Raw genomic sequence first — 17,552 nt, 5'->3', positions numbered from 1 at the left:
TCTAGGTCTTTACAGTATTGCTTTGGGTCTTTATCCATTTTCTCTGTGGAGCTCTGTCTGATCAGTTTTGCAGCATTTGGCTGAATCTGAGCAGAGAGTCCTGTATGCTTCATAATTCGTCCTGCTGCTTCTATCAGCAGTCACATCATCAGTAACCCGCTTCCACAGGCTCAGGCCACAACATGACCTCCACCATGTTTAACATGTCTCTGCCCCTCTTCATGCTTTTTTCTTCCCATCTCTTGAGTGTAGCCAGTGGTTTGGAGCTTGTTGGAAACTCTCTGTGTTTAAAGTCATGACGTTTTTTTGACTCTAGACTTTGGTAATTATACGTTTAAGACTCGTTTCGATCGAGTTAAATGTTGGACAGTAATTTTTCTTTAGCATTGAGCTCATTCTGGCAGTATGTGCTTTACTTGTCTTCTGCGATCTTCAAATCTTTCTTCATTGTTTTTGCCACTCCGGCAGTTTCTCCTGCCTATCTGACAGGATTATTTTGGTTTTCCAGGCTAATGGTGGCCTATCTCACTCTGTCTTTGGGGCACATATTTATAATAAAAGTAAAATACTGAAGGGCTTAAAGTTCAAAACAGTTGTTGCATAATCTTTATGAAACCTGCTAAACTGCATTTCAACCCATTTGATTTAAAGCCTAGTGCGGTAAGTAACAGAGGGAAAATTACATAAATAGTGTCTTTGCCCAACAGATTATGAACCTAACTGTATATGTCATGATTCAGTGTTGTTGTTTATCTGTGCTTTCCTCATCTCTCATTACTTTTCCCTCACTCCAGAGGGTCGGGCCAGATGGCTGCCCTCCCTGAGCTGAGAGGTTTCTTCTGTTAAACTAAAGTTTTCCTCCTCACTTTCACCAAGTGCTTGGTCATAGGAAATCGTTTCATTTCTCTCTGCAATCTTTTAAGGTCTTAACCTCAATAATGTAAAGCTCTCTGAGATAACTGCTGCTGTGACTTGGTGCTGTATAAATAAAACTGAACTGAATTAAATATATACAAAGGGTCCTCGCACCTGCAGTATACAATGAAATACATTATTTTCTTTCTTTTATTTTGTTGCCACCCAAAAAAAGGGGGAATGTGCCCTCTTCAAAAATCACTCATATAGTCACACCTTGATTGGACTTAGGTTTAATTAACTTAAAAGACTTGCCTCACTGCAAGAAGGTTCAGAGTTTGACTCCAACATCTGCTTATGGCCTTTCTGTGTGGAGTCTGAGTTCTCTCCGGGTGCTCCGGCTTCCTCCCACGGTCCAAAGACATGCAGTTAGTGGGTTTAGGCTAACTGGTGATTCATAATTACCCATAGATGTGAACATGAGTGTGAACAGTTGTCTGTCTCTGTGTGTTAGCCCTGCAACAGACTGGAGCCCTGTCCTGCGCGCCAGTGACCCTGAATTGGATAAGTGGAAGAGGATGGATGGGACATGAACTGCAGCCCCTGGTCTTGAAGTCATGCTCTGTGGTAGCCAACTCCAAGTTACTTCTTTAAAGCCTTTGCAAGAATGTAATTTAATTAATTTGTATTAATTGAATTACCTAATTTATTCTTATATATATATATATATATTTTTTTTTTTTTAAAATAAAACATACTTTTTGGTTGTTTTTTAAAGCTACATTTGGTTTCTTGTCAGGACGTCAGGGTTGGAAGCAGAACTCCTGCTGCAATGACATCAAGACAAATTACCGTACATTGTGAACATTAAGTTGATTCTGACTAATGAGGTACAAACCTAATGTACTAATGCAATGCTAATGAGGGCTGTGCTTTCGTTCTGTTTGTCCTTTTCCCACATTTTGCAGATTTCTCTGCTTGTCCTGTGTGTCTACACCATCCACCCACTCCACCCTTTTTACAAACCTCTTTTTTCCCCTGCTTCCTCTTCTGTTTTACCTCCGTCCTTATATATGACTAAAGACGGGAAAATCAATGCACAATGCAAAGCCTTCTTGGGTGAAATTATGTGCAACTCTGCTTTGCAATCAGCAGACTTTCTAAAAATCAGGCTGAAAATTGGCATGTGAATGTGGCTTGCTCCCCTCCCCGTTCACTGTAACTGACAGTGATTGTTGTCTGGATGTATAATACGCATCAGAATGTGTGAATGTGCCTGGGTAACAGATTGAGGTCGCAAGACATCCTGATAAGAGAGTGGTAGGGATAGATGTTTGTTTCTTTTTGGAGAAATCACCGTCTACTGGCAGTATTAGTCTGTCTGACATGTGCCCACAGTTTCTTGGTGTATTAGCACATCAGACAACACATCTGCATAAGTCAAAAATATTCTCCGTATTAGGCTCTCTTTTCATGACAATGCAGTGTTTGTGTATTCCATTTATATATAAAGTGATGCTTTCATACACACTTTATTTCTGTGTGATACTACCAAAATTAAAAGGCAGATTTTATACTCTCACCAGCATCCTCCAGGTCTTGTTATTTTTTGCTTCTCGTGATCAACTCCTAAAAAAACAAAAAACAAAAACTAAATTAGATGATGAATCCCAATCAGTATAATTAGACATTACATATACTACATAAGAGTAATGCTATATAAATGATGAATGTATTAACAAGCTAACACTGGTTGTATCTGTACCACTTATAATAGTGTCACAGTATTAAGCATTATTAAGGTATCAGCAAGTGCTTAATTCATCATTTATACATAACTACTCCTTAGTATGTAATTTATAAATGCAGATGTTTATCCTTCTGTTACTGTTACACCATGTACAGCTATCGGTGCAGTACATGGTGTAACTGTGTATAGCCATCACTGCCACTATTTCACTCCTAGTAAGAATCACAGTCATAATAACACAGCTATATTTATAAATGGTATACTACATAAGAGTAATGCTAAATAAATGATGAATTAAGCAGCTGCTAATACCTTACTATACTATAAAGCGCTACTGCTGTATTTTATCGTTTTTACAACACTGGAGCCATTCTGTGACATTTTGGTAACAAAAAGCAACAAAAGCAAAAAAAAAAATTATACATGTATATATATATATATATATATATATATATATATATATATATATATATATATATATATATCAAAGAGTGGTGATTTTAACAGAAAATAAGTTGCAAAATTTACTACTCATGGCTAACATCTCTGGCTGATAGAAACAATGCTCTGCACAAATGACACATTCATTTACATCATGCATTGCTGCAGCAACATGATAGGATTGTGTGTGTTGCGATTTGGCATTTTTGGTGCAATCAGTTTTAGTGTTTTCTCCAGGCACGATAGTCAATTTGAGCTTCTTTTTTTTTTTTAAAGTAAATAAAATGTATTCATGTAGCATCTTTCCACATAAGGATGACCAAGTGCTTCACAACAACTAGCAACAAGTAAAAATACAAATATTAATGTGCAGCAATGATATGCACAAATTAAAAGGAACCCTAAACTAATGACAAATAAGACTTGAGCTGCTAAAATCTTCAATAGAGTCCACAGATGTATTTCAAATGTAATGTTCGTGCTCGCCATAGTTTAGAAAACACAGTCTCCTCTAGTTTTTTTTAGAACCAGGAGTCACCAACGGGTGTTGGTCTGGGGACCTCAATGACCTGCACATTGCATACACATGTAGGAGTTCCCTTATGTAAGGACACATTTCACCATGCAGAGATCTCAAAGTGATCACCAAGCTCTTAAACCAGCATCTGAACTTTATTGGATCCAGTAGAGAGATGAGGTTGTCTCACTTTTTGAATGAACTGATACACCCATTTCATTGGATCAGTGCTCTCTCAGAAGTGGGAATTCATGCTAACCAGTGACACTGCCATACTAATTAATTATATATGAAATGAAAATGAGAAAGATTGGTCTCATGACCCAAAAGTACGGTGGCCCCTAGAGACAAAGCACGTACAAAATACAAAACACATGCAAAATCCAAAGCACATGCAAAATACAAAACACATGCAAAATCCAAAGCACATGCAAAATACAAAACACATGCAAAACCCATAGCACATGCAAAATACAAAACACTTACAAAATACAAAACACATGCAAAATACAAAACACATGCAAAATACAAAACACTTACAAAATACAAAACACATACAAAATACAAAACACATGCAAAAGACAAAACACATGCAAAATACAAAACACTTACAAAATACAAAACACATACAAAATACAAAACACTTACAAAATACAAAACACATACAAAATACAAAACACTTACAAAATACAAAACACATACAAAATACAAAACACATACAAAATACAAAACACATGCAAAAGACAAAACACATGCAAAATACAAAACACTTACAAAATACAAAACACATACAAAATACAAAACACATACAAAATACAAAACACTTACAAAATACAAAACACATACAAAATACAAAACACATGCAAAATACAAAACACATACAAAATACAAAACACTTACAAAATACAAAACACATGCAAAAGACAAAACACATGCAAAAGACAAAACACATACAAAATACAAAACACATGCAAAAGACAAAACACATGCAAAATACAAAACACATGCAAAATACAAAGCACAACGGAAGTGCTCCAGGACGCTAGGGGCAGTGTTGAGCTAGATTTGCAAAATAAACGGCAATTTTGTTGAAAACACACGGAGATGGATACCAGCGGAAAACACCATCAAGGATAGTCACCACGCCTCATAATAAAGGTAATGTGCAAACTGTTGTTAGTTTGATTGTTTGTTTTTATTAATATGAACGCTTGGTTTATGCTTTGCTCATAGACAACTGGTTTTAAAAAATGGATAAAAGTATGAAAACGTAATGTTTTAGCGATTTCTGTCCTTTGCTAAACATCCAAAGTAGCATGCTGTGCACTTTATATACATATATATAATGAAAGTTAAGATAAAATATGTAATCTCCTGTGCATTCAGGAGTCTTAATGTAAGATGTGAAATACTTGTATTTTCTGTGGGTTGTAGTGAATCTTAATTTTGTAAAACATTTGATGGGGTCATTTTTACAGATGTACTGTCCCTTCTGTGGACACCTCTTGGCAGACAGTCCTGCCTTTTGTAGTCTATGTGGTAAAAACATCAAGTTTTTAAAGGACATCACCAGCACTGTGTCGAGAAATCCTGCCCTTAGTGAAGAGGCAGCAGCTCTTCCATCTACCAGTTCCAGCATCCTGACTGGCACAACTATACAGTCTACACAGGGTAAAAAACATATTTGTATTAAATAAATCTTGTTAACTGTCCCTTCCCTAAAATTATAACTTTTTTTTTTCTGTTTATAGCTGGGAAATCATTAGTGGAGTCATTCATAAAATTTCGGGATGTGAAAGAAAGGGAAAGAAAGGCATTTTTTTCAAAGAAACACCAGGAACAGAAGGAACAGAAACCAGTGAAGGTATGTCATAAACTTGAACGTGGAAGTTGACCACTTTTGTTGCTAATACAAAATCCAAATTACCTTTAGCACTGCCAAGGCATCACTGTAAACTTCCATATGCATATGAAAGGAACTGTATATATTGCAAGGGTGGCTAACTATGTCCTCTACAGCTATGGACCCCCCCGTACTATCTCTGTTTAATTTACTTTCAGGCTGATTGCTGTTCATTGCCTGTATATGGTGTGTTCAGCTAATCACAACCTTGGACATTAGTGTTGCTCGGGGAACGTCGAAGAAACTAGAAACGATCTAGTTGCCGCTCTTGGGGGTTGTAGTTCACCACTGATACAGGGCTTACAATTTTTAACCTGATCTGAATTTCTTAATTGTCAGCCTTTGGTCAACAGTCCTTCAATAATATATGCCCCCTGTTAAAACTATATTTAGTCGCTAATGTTGTCTTTTGAGTCATAGCACAGCTGGAGCACAGCTACAGATCAGAAATAAAATGGAAGACCATGTAGGAACAAAGATGTAAAAACATGTTATTGTTAATCTCATTTCTAGATACAGATTGGCATCATGAGAAGGACCAGTGATGGTATAAGACCTGTTCGAGGAAAGTCACTTCCGGTTGATGTTCATTCTCACTGGTCAACTGAGCAAATCTTGTCTGCCAGCGTGAAAAAACATAAGGACTTTAACCAGGCCATGGCCGATGGACCCTATGTACTGCTATACCCTGATGCAAGGGAAGTTAGCACAATTCCTGGAACCAACACCCCTTTCACCATCCAAAAATACAAGGATGCCATAGGGAAGGCCTATCAAAGAGTAACTCTCTACATTTGTAACCATGATGACTTCTTTAATACTGGTAAGTGATTTTGATAAAGCAGTGACAATCATAAAGTTTAGATATTAAAAATAATTCAAGATTTTTCCAAAAAATGTTAATCAGAGAGTGACATGATTTTGCCACAGATTTTAAATATATTTAATTTGTGCTGCATAGCCAAAGTGTTGTATATGTTTGCTAATTGTTAGATATACCTTTCAATACATACATATATTTAAATTAGACTGTATTTTTTGAATCATTGAATATTTGCAGATTGCAACACAGAGTGTGAATCTGAAGAGGACAATGAAGTTCAAGTAAAAGTAGTAGAAAGCCCACTGTTGGACACTGTGGTTAGTCTTTTTTTTTTTAACGGTGTTTTGTGTGTGTGTGTGTGTGTGTGTGTGTGTGTGTGTGTGGGTGTGTGTGTGTGTGTGTGTTTGTATACACCAATATAATCAAGAAAAGTTTAAAGTTTTAAAAAGTGCTGTTAATCTTATTTTACTACTTATCAGGTATGGGATTTTCCAGATAATCACAGCACGCCGGAAAGAGCACCTTCAAGAAATAGGTAAGTTTTGTATTGTGGAGAATACAGTGCGGCGACCGTGAATAGGGTGGAGCCAAAATACATTCTTGTGTATTATATTGTAAATTCTGAAATTATTTAAATTCTTTACAGGGGGTCAAACTTGCAAACTTCTTCTGAAGTAAGACTCTGAAAAATGTCATTAATAATTATCATACAGGCTACAAACATAAATTATATTAACTGTTCATATATTTTTGATATTTAGACTCAAGGTCCCTGCTACAGGTATGTTTTGGACACAGAAATTTGTGTATTGACACACTAGACCAGTGGTTCTTAACCTTGTTGGAGGTACCGAACCCCACCAGTTTCATATGCGCATTCACTGAACCCCTCTTTAGTGAAAAAAAAAAAAATTCAAATTCAAGACATAGATATGTTTTTATTGGTGCACAAAATGAGCCGTGCATGTCATGGTGGAGGCTCTGCCGAACCCCTGAGACCGACTCACCGAACCCCTAGGGTTCGATCGAACCCAGGTTAAGAACCACTGCACTAGACCAATAAAATATTAGTTAACTTTAGATTTTAAGAAATGTTCTACTTTGCCCACTAAATGTTTTTCATTGCAGCACATACACAAGTGTTTATGCACCGATTGTAATTGATAGTGACTCAGACAAAGAAGTTCTCATCGAAAAGGATGAGAGTGAAACACAAAGGTAAGTATACATTTAAATGTGAGAATGTAAATATGATAAAAGTGAGTAATAACATCCTCATTTTATGTGATATTTAATAATTTTTTTATGTTCTAGTACAAATGGCCTGTCTGCTGCAGAAGTACTCGAAGAGCTGGCGTCTAAGACAATAAAAACATCTGTCAGCAGATTTAATATAAACAGGGCAAATGTTTGGGATGGAGCAGCTCGGGGCTTTAGACGTGTGTCTTACAACCCAACTGATGATATACTTGTGAAGTTCAGCGATGATGCAGGACAGCGTGAAGATGGAATGGATAATGGTGGTCCTAAACGTGAATTTTTGACATTATTAATGAAATGCCTTAGATCGCGACGAATCTTTGATGGACCTGAGGACAGCAAATTTCTTACATTTGACAGCGCTGGTGAGAAATTTATACCATCTGACTATAAAATTAAATTAATACATTCTGAAGTTAAGCTTGGATGATTAATTTTTTATTAAAATAAAAAGGCATATAATTTAAAGCATTATTTTAGCATAACTAACTAAATAAATCCATTACCAGCTGCAAGAGAGGATGAATATTTCCTTACTGGCAGAATGATTGCCACATCATTGGTACATGGTGGTCCAGGGCCTGCCTTCCTCTCCAAGACACTCTACCAGCATCTGATTGGGACAACAAAGTCTGATGTGGTGGAGGTCACGATTGAAGATGTAACTGATGAAGCTACAAAAGCTTTTCTGTTGGAAGTATGTTGATTTAAATATTCGATTGTAAAACTACAATTTCCTTTGTTATCACAAAGCTTGATGTGTTAATTGCACATTGGACTGTAACGCTGTGCTCCATAGTAGTTGTAATTTTAATCAACATGCTAAGTGTACCAATGTTTGTTAATTATGAACAAAGATAAATGTTTGACTTTAAGTAGAGGAGTAGAAAACAATACCAGAATAACATGCTTTAAAATATAGACCAAACATTGAAGTGCACTAGTAATTATATTTAAAATGATTTTGATGTGAACGTCATGGACAACAACCTTGTGATACTGCAATTTTCTTTTTTTTATTATGTAAACACTAGATATCCAATGCTGCAACGCTGAAGGAACTCCATGGGTGCATTGAAATGCATTGCAGCTTATTGCAGACAGCTGGCTGCTATGTATTTCCGGACTCTTTAGATGGTAAAGGCAACATCATTAAGTGGTACATCATATACCGCAACCACTTCTCAATCCAAAGGTAACATATTTGTAAGTATTTGGACTGATACTAAATAATGGGGCAATGTAGCTACAGTATTTTAATAATAGTTTTTTAACAAAATTGTTTTTTAAACCATAAGCAACACTATAATGAATTGATAACAAACCACAGCTACAGAAGCCGCCTATTCTTTTGACCAAATTTTTTTTCGAATAATATGTATGTTTCTGCTTAATTTTACAGTTTTGCATCTTCCCTTTTTACTTATAGTTTCCATGGTTAATTATACTTTGAGCCTAATGTTTGCAAAAAGTTTTTGAGTTATCATGCATGTGCTTTACTCAGTATGGAAAAAATCATGTGAAGCTGCGAGGACAGAGATCAAATTTCAAACTTTTAAACACTTATTCTATTAGAATTCTTGTTACTTATCAGTCCCCGCATAAAACTGGATAAAGCTGCAAACACAAGTTCAGCCAGTGACCATGTTTAGGCAGGTACTTTAAAAAAATGCAGTGCAAATTTGATTTTTGCAGGTGGTTTGATCTTTTACATTATTGATTTTATTGAGAATAAACCGTACTGTAACGTTCACAAGAACCAGACGGTTGGGGTCTCAGTTTGTCCGTTTATTCGGCACATAAGCCAGCGGGTTGTTAACTCAGGGGGAAGCGCTCTCGAACTACACCTCTCTTCAGCCTGGCACACACACAGAACAACCAGGTCACCCCACCCCTTCCTGTACACCACCCTCACTACTTCCTGCAGCCCAACCAAACATGAATCTTAAAGGAACAACAACAGTGTGCAGAGAAAACCAACATGTCACTGTCCAGTAACACTTAACCATCGTTACAGTACACTGTAAACCCGAATGTTCAAAGTAATTAAACAGATTAAGTAGTGTATACTCAAAGTTTTTAAAAAGTTCTGTTAACTTAAATATGTCAAGTTCGTATAACATGTTCTTCTTTTTGAGTAAATGAAACTAATAATATTTGATTGAATTGAACTATTTCTATATTAAGTAAGCATCACTTAAAATCATAACTTAAGCACAACGTAACACAGTTAAGTTAGGACATATAAGATTCTTCAAATTGAACTGTATTGTTCTTCTGCTGTAGTTGTATGCAGAGTTTCAGCGGATTACAAATCAGAACCTGCCCAATACATTCTACGCTGAACTTGACCGCCATCTTCCTCGACTGATGACCTTATTCAGCCAGGGCATCAAAAACTGGGAAGACAGCAGATGCCCTGGCTGAAATTCTAAGAATTCACAATGAACAGGTAATAATAGATTGTTACACATTTCATAGGTTGAACCAGTGGAACATTGGACAGGTTCAATGATTTAAATGAGCTTTTTGAATTTTGCTATTACTCCACTTTGTGTTTGCTATTTGTCTGACTGTATTAAAGATGTGAACAGGTTATTTGTGGACATATGTTCTGATTTGACTGTTGCTTTTGTTGTTGTTCAGTAAACTCACCAGTATATACAATTCTGTTTTTATCTGGAAATAGGAAATCCATGATATCCACACCAAGCGCACTACCGTTCTCCACGCCCTTCCTGTCTATCTGTGTGAGGATGTCTCTGGATTTTTCAGAACCTGCACTGTGAGTGTCCTTAAGTATCTAACAGATACTACTGTGTATATAAACAGTGCATCAAAGTACAAACATGTATTTTGATGCACTGTTTGGACTTATCTTTGTTTAGTCTACCCATAAGGTTTCCATGTATGGTCTTTTCTGTCTCCTCACTACGAATGAACTGAATTGGTGTTTTGTTGAAAGTGATAAGATGTTTAGTAAAACATTTTCCTGTGTATTTCCTTTAGCTTAGTTTCAGTCTATCTCACACCACTTGATTCTCTGGTGAATTAGCTGATTTATGTGTGCAGAACATGGATCTTCTGTTTTTCACCTCTTACAGTGAGACTCAGGTCTCCCTTGTAAAAGAGGTATTGGATCTCAGTGGGAGTTGGTAAAATGAGAAATTATATGTCGTCTGTTGTATTTCTTGGGTTAGATTGTGATTAGTATCTCTTTTTCATTAATTCAGGACGAATCTGATGAGTTGGAGCTTGATGGTGTTGAAGTGGCCCTCTTCACTGTCATCAGTGACCATGACACAACAAGTCCAGTTCACTACCAACCTGTGAAAATCTCTGTCGTCATTGTAAGTGATGCCGTGTTCAGTCTCCCCAGATTTGGTGAAGCCTTCCTGGTAATGTTTGGACTGATCTATGCACTTCACCTCAGCTACCCCAAAGACCTGACCAACACTTTAGAATTTACTCAAAAGATTTTATTTGGTCTAGAAAGTGGTAAACTGTCACCCAGGTTACAGACCCTCAAGAATGACTTGGTTATGTAGGAACTCATCTGAAAGAAGGATGCAGGGTGAAGCATTATAAAAGGCTAGTTCAAAGTTCTCTCCTTTCATCTAAATAATGCCTCAAAACATTATTGCATTACTCTACAGGTGTTCAGCCAATAGGTCCAAACTATACAATGTGCCTTTGTTCTCATTAACATAATGCAAAGCAACACTAATGTTTTGTATGTTTTAATGTTTTTCGTAATACTATTTCCAAAACATTGTGGGCTGCGCAAGATGACCTAAATTTCACTGTTTGATACTAGTTAATGTAAAACAAATAGCATTGTAATTCACTCAAATTGCTGCCTTGTTGTCTTATTCAGATATTAGCCAGAGAGCCAAAAGCACATTTTGATATTATTAATTATTATTTGGCATTATTTTTCATTACTCTGACAGTTTTCCTGACTAAACAATTTTTGGTCTACTTATTTTAATTTATAAATGTTTTTGTTAATTATTTTTAATTAATTTAATTTTTTTTTTTTTTATGTATTTAATTTCAACATAGTGCTAAAAGGGAGCAGGCAAGATACTGTTCAATGGCAGATGTTTATGACTTTTGCATATTAAGTTACCGATACTCAGTGTAATTGAGGCAAGCAATTGCCTCAAAAATTTTAAGTTTTGGGTCACATGTTTTTAAGTATCAAGTAGTCAACATATTTGACTAACGTGTACTTAAAATAATGACAACACAAACTAATAAACATTTGAGTTTTGTTAACATAAAAATGTTGTGGTTGTGTACTTATTTTTTACAAGTTCTGTGAACTTATTTCTTTGAATTTGTAAACTTGAAACTTTAAGTCATATTAACTGCAAATATTTGAGTTGACCGTTCTCAAAAGATACAAGTACCATGTAATCCAAACTTTTATGTTCTGGAAAAATTTGACTTTTGAGTTGATCAACTCAAAAAAATTGAGGCAATCGATTGCCTCAATTTTTTTGAGTTCTGGTAACTTATTCGGGTTTACAGTGTACTGTACTGACTGAAAATGCATTTGCAACATTGTGGCTGAAGTAACTTAAGCTCCAGTTTCCAACATTCACTTGCTGATGAATAGAAATGCAGATGGTAAAATATAAATTCGGAAGGTGGCATGGTGGAGCAATGGATAAAACATCAGACTGGGATTCAGAAGGTAGCACGTTCGATGAGAGCCCACACACCAGGTGTGTCCTTGAGTAAGACAGCCAGCACTAACTCACTGCTCACCCCAAGGGTGATGGGTTAAATGCTGAGATCTAATTTCCCCCTAGGATCAATAAAGTCTGTAAAATTCATTGTGCTTTCGGAATAATTAAAATAAAACATTCAAAAAGTGTTTTTCATTTTTTTATTGTAGTGCTGATGACAATTTTCCCCTTATAGATTTAAGGATGGCCTCGCAACACTTGGTGTAATCCATGCCCTGCAGCAGCATCCTTTGTTGTTCCAACCCTTCATGTGCTCAAGACCAGAGCCGCTGACATCTGATTTTTTAGAGGACATGTTTGCTGTGGTCCTGAGCGAACCTGGCAGTTCAAGACGGCAGGAAGAAACCAGGGTGCTTGGATTCTGGCGAGACTATCTGATAGACGCTGAAGGTTTGTTTAATACAAAACTTGTACTGCAAACAAATTTCTACGATCAGTGAAAACCAATAAAGCAGCTCTTTCATGAATATTACTTTTATGATATATATTTTTTAAGTTTAAACTGTCAGGTGATATTTCTGCTATAGAACAGAAGCACTTTTTTTGTCTTTTAGCAGTTGAATCTCATCCCTTGGGGGATGAATGTGCTGCCAGCAGTGGCTATTGGGGAGCTACCTAGCATGAACAAAACAATAATAACAGAGTCAAATTATCACCTTTACAGTTTCTGTTTAAAATGGAAAAATTGTACCGCAATAGTAAGTCACCACAGAGCTGCTGTTTGAACTGGTATGGGTGTTTGTGCTATTAATCTTGGAAAAACAGTAAAAACATAACACTTTGGAACATTTGAGGATCCAAGTTTCTGATATTCTGCTTTGTATTTGGAATTATTATAAAATAAAGAATTATCTTTAGCTACATTCTATTTAATTATAGATACCAAAACAGCAGTCTCCCTACAAGACATCCTGATGTTTGCCACGGGCCTAAACAGCATTCCACCAGCTGGAATGGAACCAAGACCAAGATTGCTGTTTGGTGATGCATCACGTTTCCCAATTGGGAAAACATGTGCAAACACCATTGTGATACCAATGGCTCAGTCATATAAGCAGTTCCAGGATGATATGGACTTTGGAATATTAAACTCTCCTGGTTTTGGTCTGTATTGATCGACTTACAGTTTGATCCTCACACTGTAATATAGTCCTCATTTCAACTGTGTTTTTGTTCTTATACAAAAAGGTTTGTTTAAAGAAATTGGCTAGATATCTGTTGGGCCAAGGCCTTTGTTTTAGTTACAATGCTAAAGTAAATGTCTGTGATTTGAAAGGATTACTTTTTAGTACCCTTAGCTTTAGAATTCCCTTTACTACTATCCAGCATTTAGAAAAGATATATTCATAGATATTGTACATTTTACACAATTTCTATTTCAGTGCAAAGTGTAATTTGCCTTGTTAACGTTAACAATAAATCTTATTACTTAAATTAGAGTGTTTTTACTCCTTTATTTTATATCAACCTGTATTAATAAAGCTAATAATACCAACACGTGTCTTGCATTTAAGGTGGAGGTTAAGAGAGTCTTCACAATATCATCTGTTAGGATAAATAATTTATTTGATCTCATCGTCACAACTGATATTCTTATTTGGAAAAGGCTATTTTTTTAAGTGACTATAAACTGATGAACTATAATTGTGATCTACTTGAAGCAAAAAACATTTTTTTTTGCCTTAACAAAAGTGCAGGTGGTGCATTATTATAACCACAAAGTGGAATCCACAGTTCTGGGATGTGTGGGAACCTTGGCATTACAACCCAGCAAGTCCTTTTAGTCTGATGTAGTTCTCCACACAAGATTCCAATGTCTGTGATGAACTGAAGCCACTGTTTAGTCCTTCAAAATATTCCTGTAGGTGAGGGTCTCCACAGAAATCGGGAGTTGAACTCATCCTGAACTGGCTCAGCTCTTGATGTCCAACTGCAAGGCCACAGTCGCGTCCACCAAACCTAAAAGTTTGTACAAGGAAAATTTTTACTATTAAAATACTAAGAAAACACTACAACATCCTTGTCTCTGTAGGGGGGGGGGGAAATTATGCTTAAAGTGAACATATGCTTTTACTTAAGACCACTGGCTGTATTATGGCATTGAATAGACTAGAAGGTGGTCAGAGTTCCTGTAACTACCTGTCTTGAACAATTGACTTGCTGAAAACATTGGCAGATTTTTGTCATGTATTTAAGGAGATAATATAAAACGGCTTTTCATAAATTTTAGCACTGGAATCAACATGTGAAAAAAGTAGACCTATTTAGTCCAAATTTTGGGTGGTACAAACACTGTGGTGTCTGTTTTTTATGACCATACAGTAAAAGAAGACTATATGATCAAGTGCATAGATCAGTGCGCCCCAGGGTGCCTGTGGCTACAATGTAGCTTGCCATCACCAGTGTGTGAATGTGTGTGTGAATGGGTGGATGACTGTTTGTGTAAAGCGCTTTGGGGTCCTTAGGGACTAGTAAAGCGCTATACAAATACAGGACATTTACCATTTAGAGATTAAAAGGTGCTAAAAAAAATGTCATTTTTGTGATTTCTACTTAAATTACAGACTTTTGATTTTTCACATTTTAAATTGACAAGAGTGATACAAACCTATGAGGCAGGTAATACATCACATCCGGTTTACCAGATGGACAGCGTGACTGGCTAACTGGACGGATCAGGTGCGTGTTCCACTTTCTTTTGCATTCATTCAGATGCCTCTGAAGCACAGCCATGAAAATGAAGCGCACCAAGCACATGTGTTCATGACTACCATTAAAGAGGTGCATTTCCTTCATGTCACTCAAAAGGTCCATCCAGAACTGTGTTCTAGAAGAGACAAAAACATACCATCAGTTCAAAATCACTATCCTTCAAAGCCTCACTATTTCTTACGTTTATGAAACTGTTTCTTGAGTTGATGTAAAGTGCGTGCATTTTGGATTTCTATTCATCTCACTTTCTTTATTGACAGTTTAAATTTTCTATCTTATACTTGGCTACACATTGAAGCTATAAAGGAAAGGTGGTGTAATACAAATCAAGGCTTCTGCATCACAGACTATATATTACAGCCACACTTTTATTTGCTTAATATAGTTGTTTCTTGAAAAATTTTAAAACCTACCGCTGTTTTCTGAAGTACGACCACCAGCTTTCAATTCTTTGATTTGTTATTGAAGATCCATACATATGACTGGCAGCTCCTGCAAAAAAATCCTGATGAGATGACCGTAAGGCACAATGCATTGCTGCCATCGTCCCATTTTCAGTGCCGCAGTCTGTGCGAAGTCGCACTGGTATGACTCCAAACTCTGAAGCACACTGAACGTAGTGTTGAGCTATGACTTCTGGGTTGCTGTTAGTTGCTCCGCAAACCAACCATAATATCTTCCGCGAATAGCCATCAATACAACCACTGATAGTCAAACCATATGGCTTTAATTTGTCATATCCATCAACATGCCAAGTGTGGTTTGGTCCAGGTGAATCGTAAACTCTTCGTAAAAACTTTTTCTTTGAGCGCTTTTGGACTCCAGATGGGTCGAGCTCTGCCATCATCACCATTACATCATGCCTTTTCACAGAAAGATGGTGTTTCTGACGCAGTGTCTGCCACATTGAACGGTATCCATAATGTTGACCAGGTCCCTTCAGCTCTTCTATTATTGCAGCACAAATCAAGGCCTGAGTTGAGTAATGTTTTTTGCGGGACAGTGATAAACTTCTTAATCTACTTTTAAGTGTGGTCAGACTGATCTTCTGTTTATGTTTTGAGGCCAAAATGTCCAATGTTTCATTATAGGAGTAACCGTCTCTGAAATATTTCTGAATGAGGTCTTCAATGGAAATGTTTTCTTGAATTGATCCTTATAAACAGAAAAAAAATAAGATGGGAAATGGTAAAATAGATCATCAGACAAGAAATGTGCAGTTTTAAATAACAATGACATTTAAAAACCAATATATTGTCTCATTATTAAACGAAATTAATATGTTGCTTCTTTGGGCCTCAGTAAATTCAAGACAAATAAAGTCTACAACTATAACCCTAACCTGGACGACTAAGAATCTTCACAGATATATACCTTACTGGTTTAAATGATTGCAAAATAATGTGTATGCAATTTATATAACATAGAAATAATATAGTAAATAAGGACTGCATTCAAATGTAAATAAACTGTAAACAGCCAAATGGCAGCTTTGTGAACTGGTTCAGACAACCTTTTTTATATATGTTATTTGTGAAATACTTACTGTTGTTGACAAACGCCAAAAACTCAATATGTTTGCCACATGAACCGCAGAACTTGACAACTTCTCTCACGTTATGGCCACAATATGGACAAAACATTCTTACCCTGAAACAAACAGCATTTTTCTTTTAAAATGGAGTATTAAAACGGAAAAGGGCAGACCTAAGCTAAAGTGTATATACACAGACGCATTTCCAACACAACAGCTACGTTGCTAGCGTAAAACTGAACTTCCAAAACACAACTACCTAGATAACTTAAATTACACAATTGAGAGCATATGTGTATTAGTTGTTGATTTATACACAAACAAGCCATGAAGTTTCTAATGACCGGATTTGGTGTGTGGCAGTAAAAGGTAAATGAACCTTTTTTTTTAAATTATTTGAATATATATTCCAGGATGACATTATTTGAATATATATTCAAATAATTTAAAAAAAAAGGTTCATTTACCTTTTACTGCCACACACCAAATCCGGTCATTAGAAACTTCATGGCTTATGTAGCCACTAGGTAACAAAAACTCAACACTGCCCCTAGCGTCCTGGAGCACTTCCGTTGTGCTTTGTCTTTTGCATGTGTTTTGTCTTTTGCATGTGTTTTGTATTTTGTATGTGTTTTGTATTTTGCATGTGCTTTGGATTTTGTATGTGTTTTGTATTTTGCATGTGCTTTGTCTTTTGCATGTGTTTTGTATTTTGCATGTGCTTTGGATTTTGTAAGTGTTTTGTATTTTGTAAGTGTTTTGTATTTTGCATGTGTTTTGTATTTTGCATGTGCTATGGGTTTTGCATGTGCTTTGGATTTTGCATGTGTTTTGTATTTTGCATGTGTTTTGTATTTTGCACATGCTTTGTCTCTAGGGGCCACCGTACAAAAGGGCCTATATTCCTTCCTCTTCCAGTACTTTCTTACATGAAAGTTGCACTCATTTTGGTCCAAATAATCATGTGAAAATATGAGTCACCTAACAATCTACATGACAT

The 17,552-nt window shown here is 36.2% G+C and overlaps 2 protein-coding genes across 2 annotated transcripts; one reads left to right on the top strand and one right to left on the bottom strand.

Moving 5' to 3' along the window:
• Positions 1–4,712: 4,712 nt before the first annotated feature.
• On the top strand, positions 4,713–13,740 carry LOC146570733 (G2/M phase-specific E3 ubiquitin-protein ligase-like). Its single transcript, XM_085279359.1, has 13 exons — positions 4,713–5,234; positions 5,315–5,427; positions 5,980–6,289; positions 6,527–6,606; positions 6,769–6,824; positions 6,936–6,963; positions 7,051–7,070; positions 7,418–7,507; positions 7,604–7,914; positions 8,059–8,246; positions 8,584–8,744; positions 12,482–12,696; positions 13,186–13,740. Exons 1-13 carry the CDS (start codon positions 5,024–5,026, stop codon positions 13,419–13,421), a joined length of 2,019 nt encoding a protein of 672 aa, XP_085135485.1. The 5' UTR covers positions 4,713–5,023; the 3' UTR covers positions 13,422–13,740.
• Positions 13,741–13,918: 178 nt separating this feature from the next.
• Positions 13,919–17,066, bottom strand: LOC146570732 (uncharacterized). Its single transcript, XM_085281227.1, has 5 exons — positions 17,020–17,066; positions 16,565–16,668; positions 15,432–16,173; positions 14,915–15,133; positions 13,919–14,265 (listed from the first exon to the last, which is right to left on the bottom strand). The coding sequence occupies exons 2-5, from the start codon at positions 16,659–16,661 to the stop codon at positions 14,067–14,069; spliced, it is 1,257 nt and encodes a 418-aa protein (XP_085137353.1). The 5' UTR covers positions 16,662–16,668; positions 17,020–17,066; the 3' UTR covers positions 13,919–14,066.
• Between the last annotated feature and the right edge of the window lie 486 nt (positions 17,067–17,552).

Source organism: Mchenga conophoros, linkage group LG7, assembly GCF_057382185.1.
Source record: "Mchenga conophoros isolate Kocher_MC1m ecotype Shallow Benthic linkage group LG7, M_conophoros_male_GT1.1, whole genome shotgun sequence".
In the NCBI taxonomy this organism is placed as follows: domain Eukaryota; kingdom Metazoa; phylum Chordata; class Actinopteri; order Cichliformes; family Cichlidae; genus Mchenga; species Mchenga conophoros.
This window is presented reverse-complemented; position numbering and strand designations above follow the sequence as displayed.

Coding starts and splice junctions, on each gene's coding strand:
- LOC146570733 (XM_085279359.1), top strand. CDS start 5,024: ATGGGGTCATTTTTACAGATGTACTGTCCCTTCTGTGGACACCTCTTG. Junction 6,607..6,768: donor GCCCACTGTTGGACACTGTG/GTTAGTCTTTTT, acceptor ACTACTTATCAG/GTATGGGATTTTCCAGATAA. Junction 7,508..7,603: donor GATGAGAGTGAAACACAAAG/GTAAGTATACAT, acceptor TTTATGTTCTAG/TACAAATGGCCTGTCTGCTG.
- LOC146570732 (XM_085281227.1), bottom strand. CDS start 16,661: ATGTTTTGTCCATATTGTGGCCATAACGTGAGAGAAGTTGTCAAGTTC. Junction 15,134..15,431: donor TCGTACTTCAGAAAACAGCG/GTAGGTTTTAAA, acceptor TGTCTCTTCTAG/AACACAGTTCTGGATGGACC. Junction 14,266..14,914: donor ATGTATTACCTGCCTCATAG/GTTTGTATCACT, acceptor ACAAACTTTTAG/GTTTGGTGGACGCGACTGTG.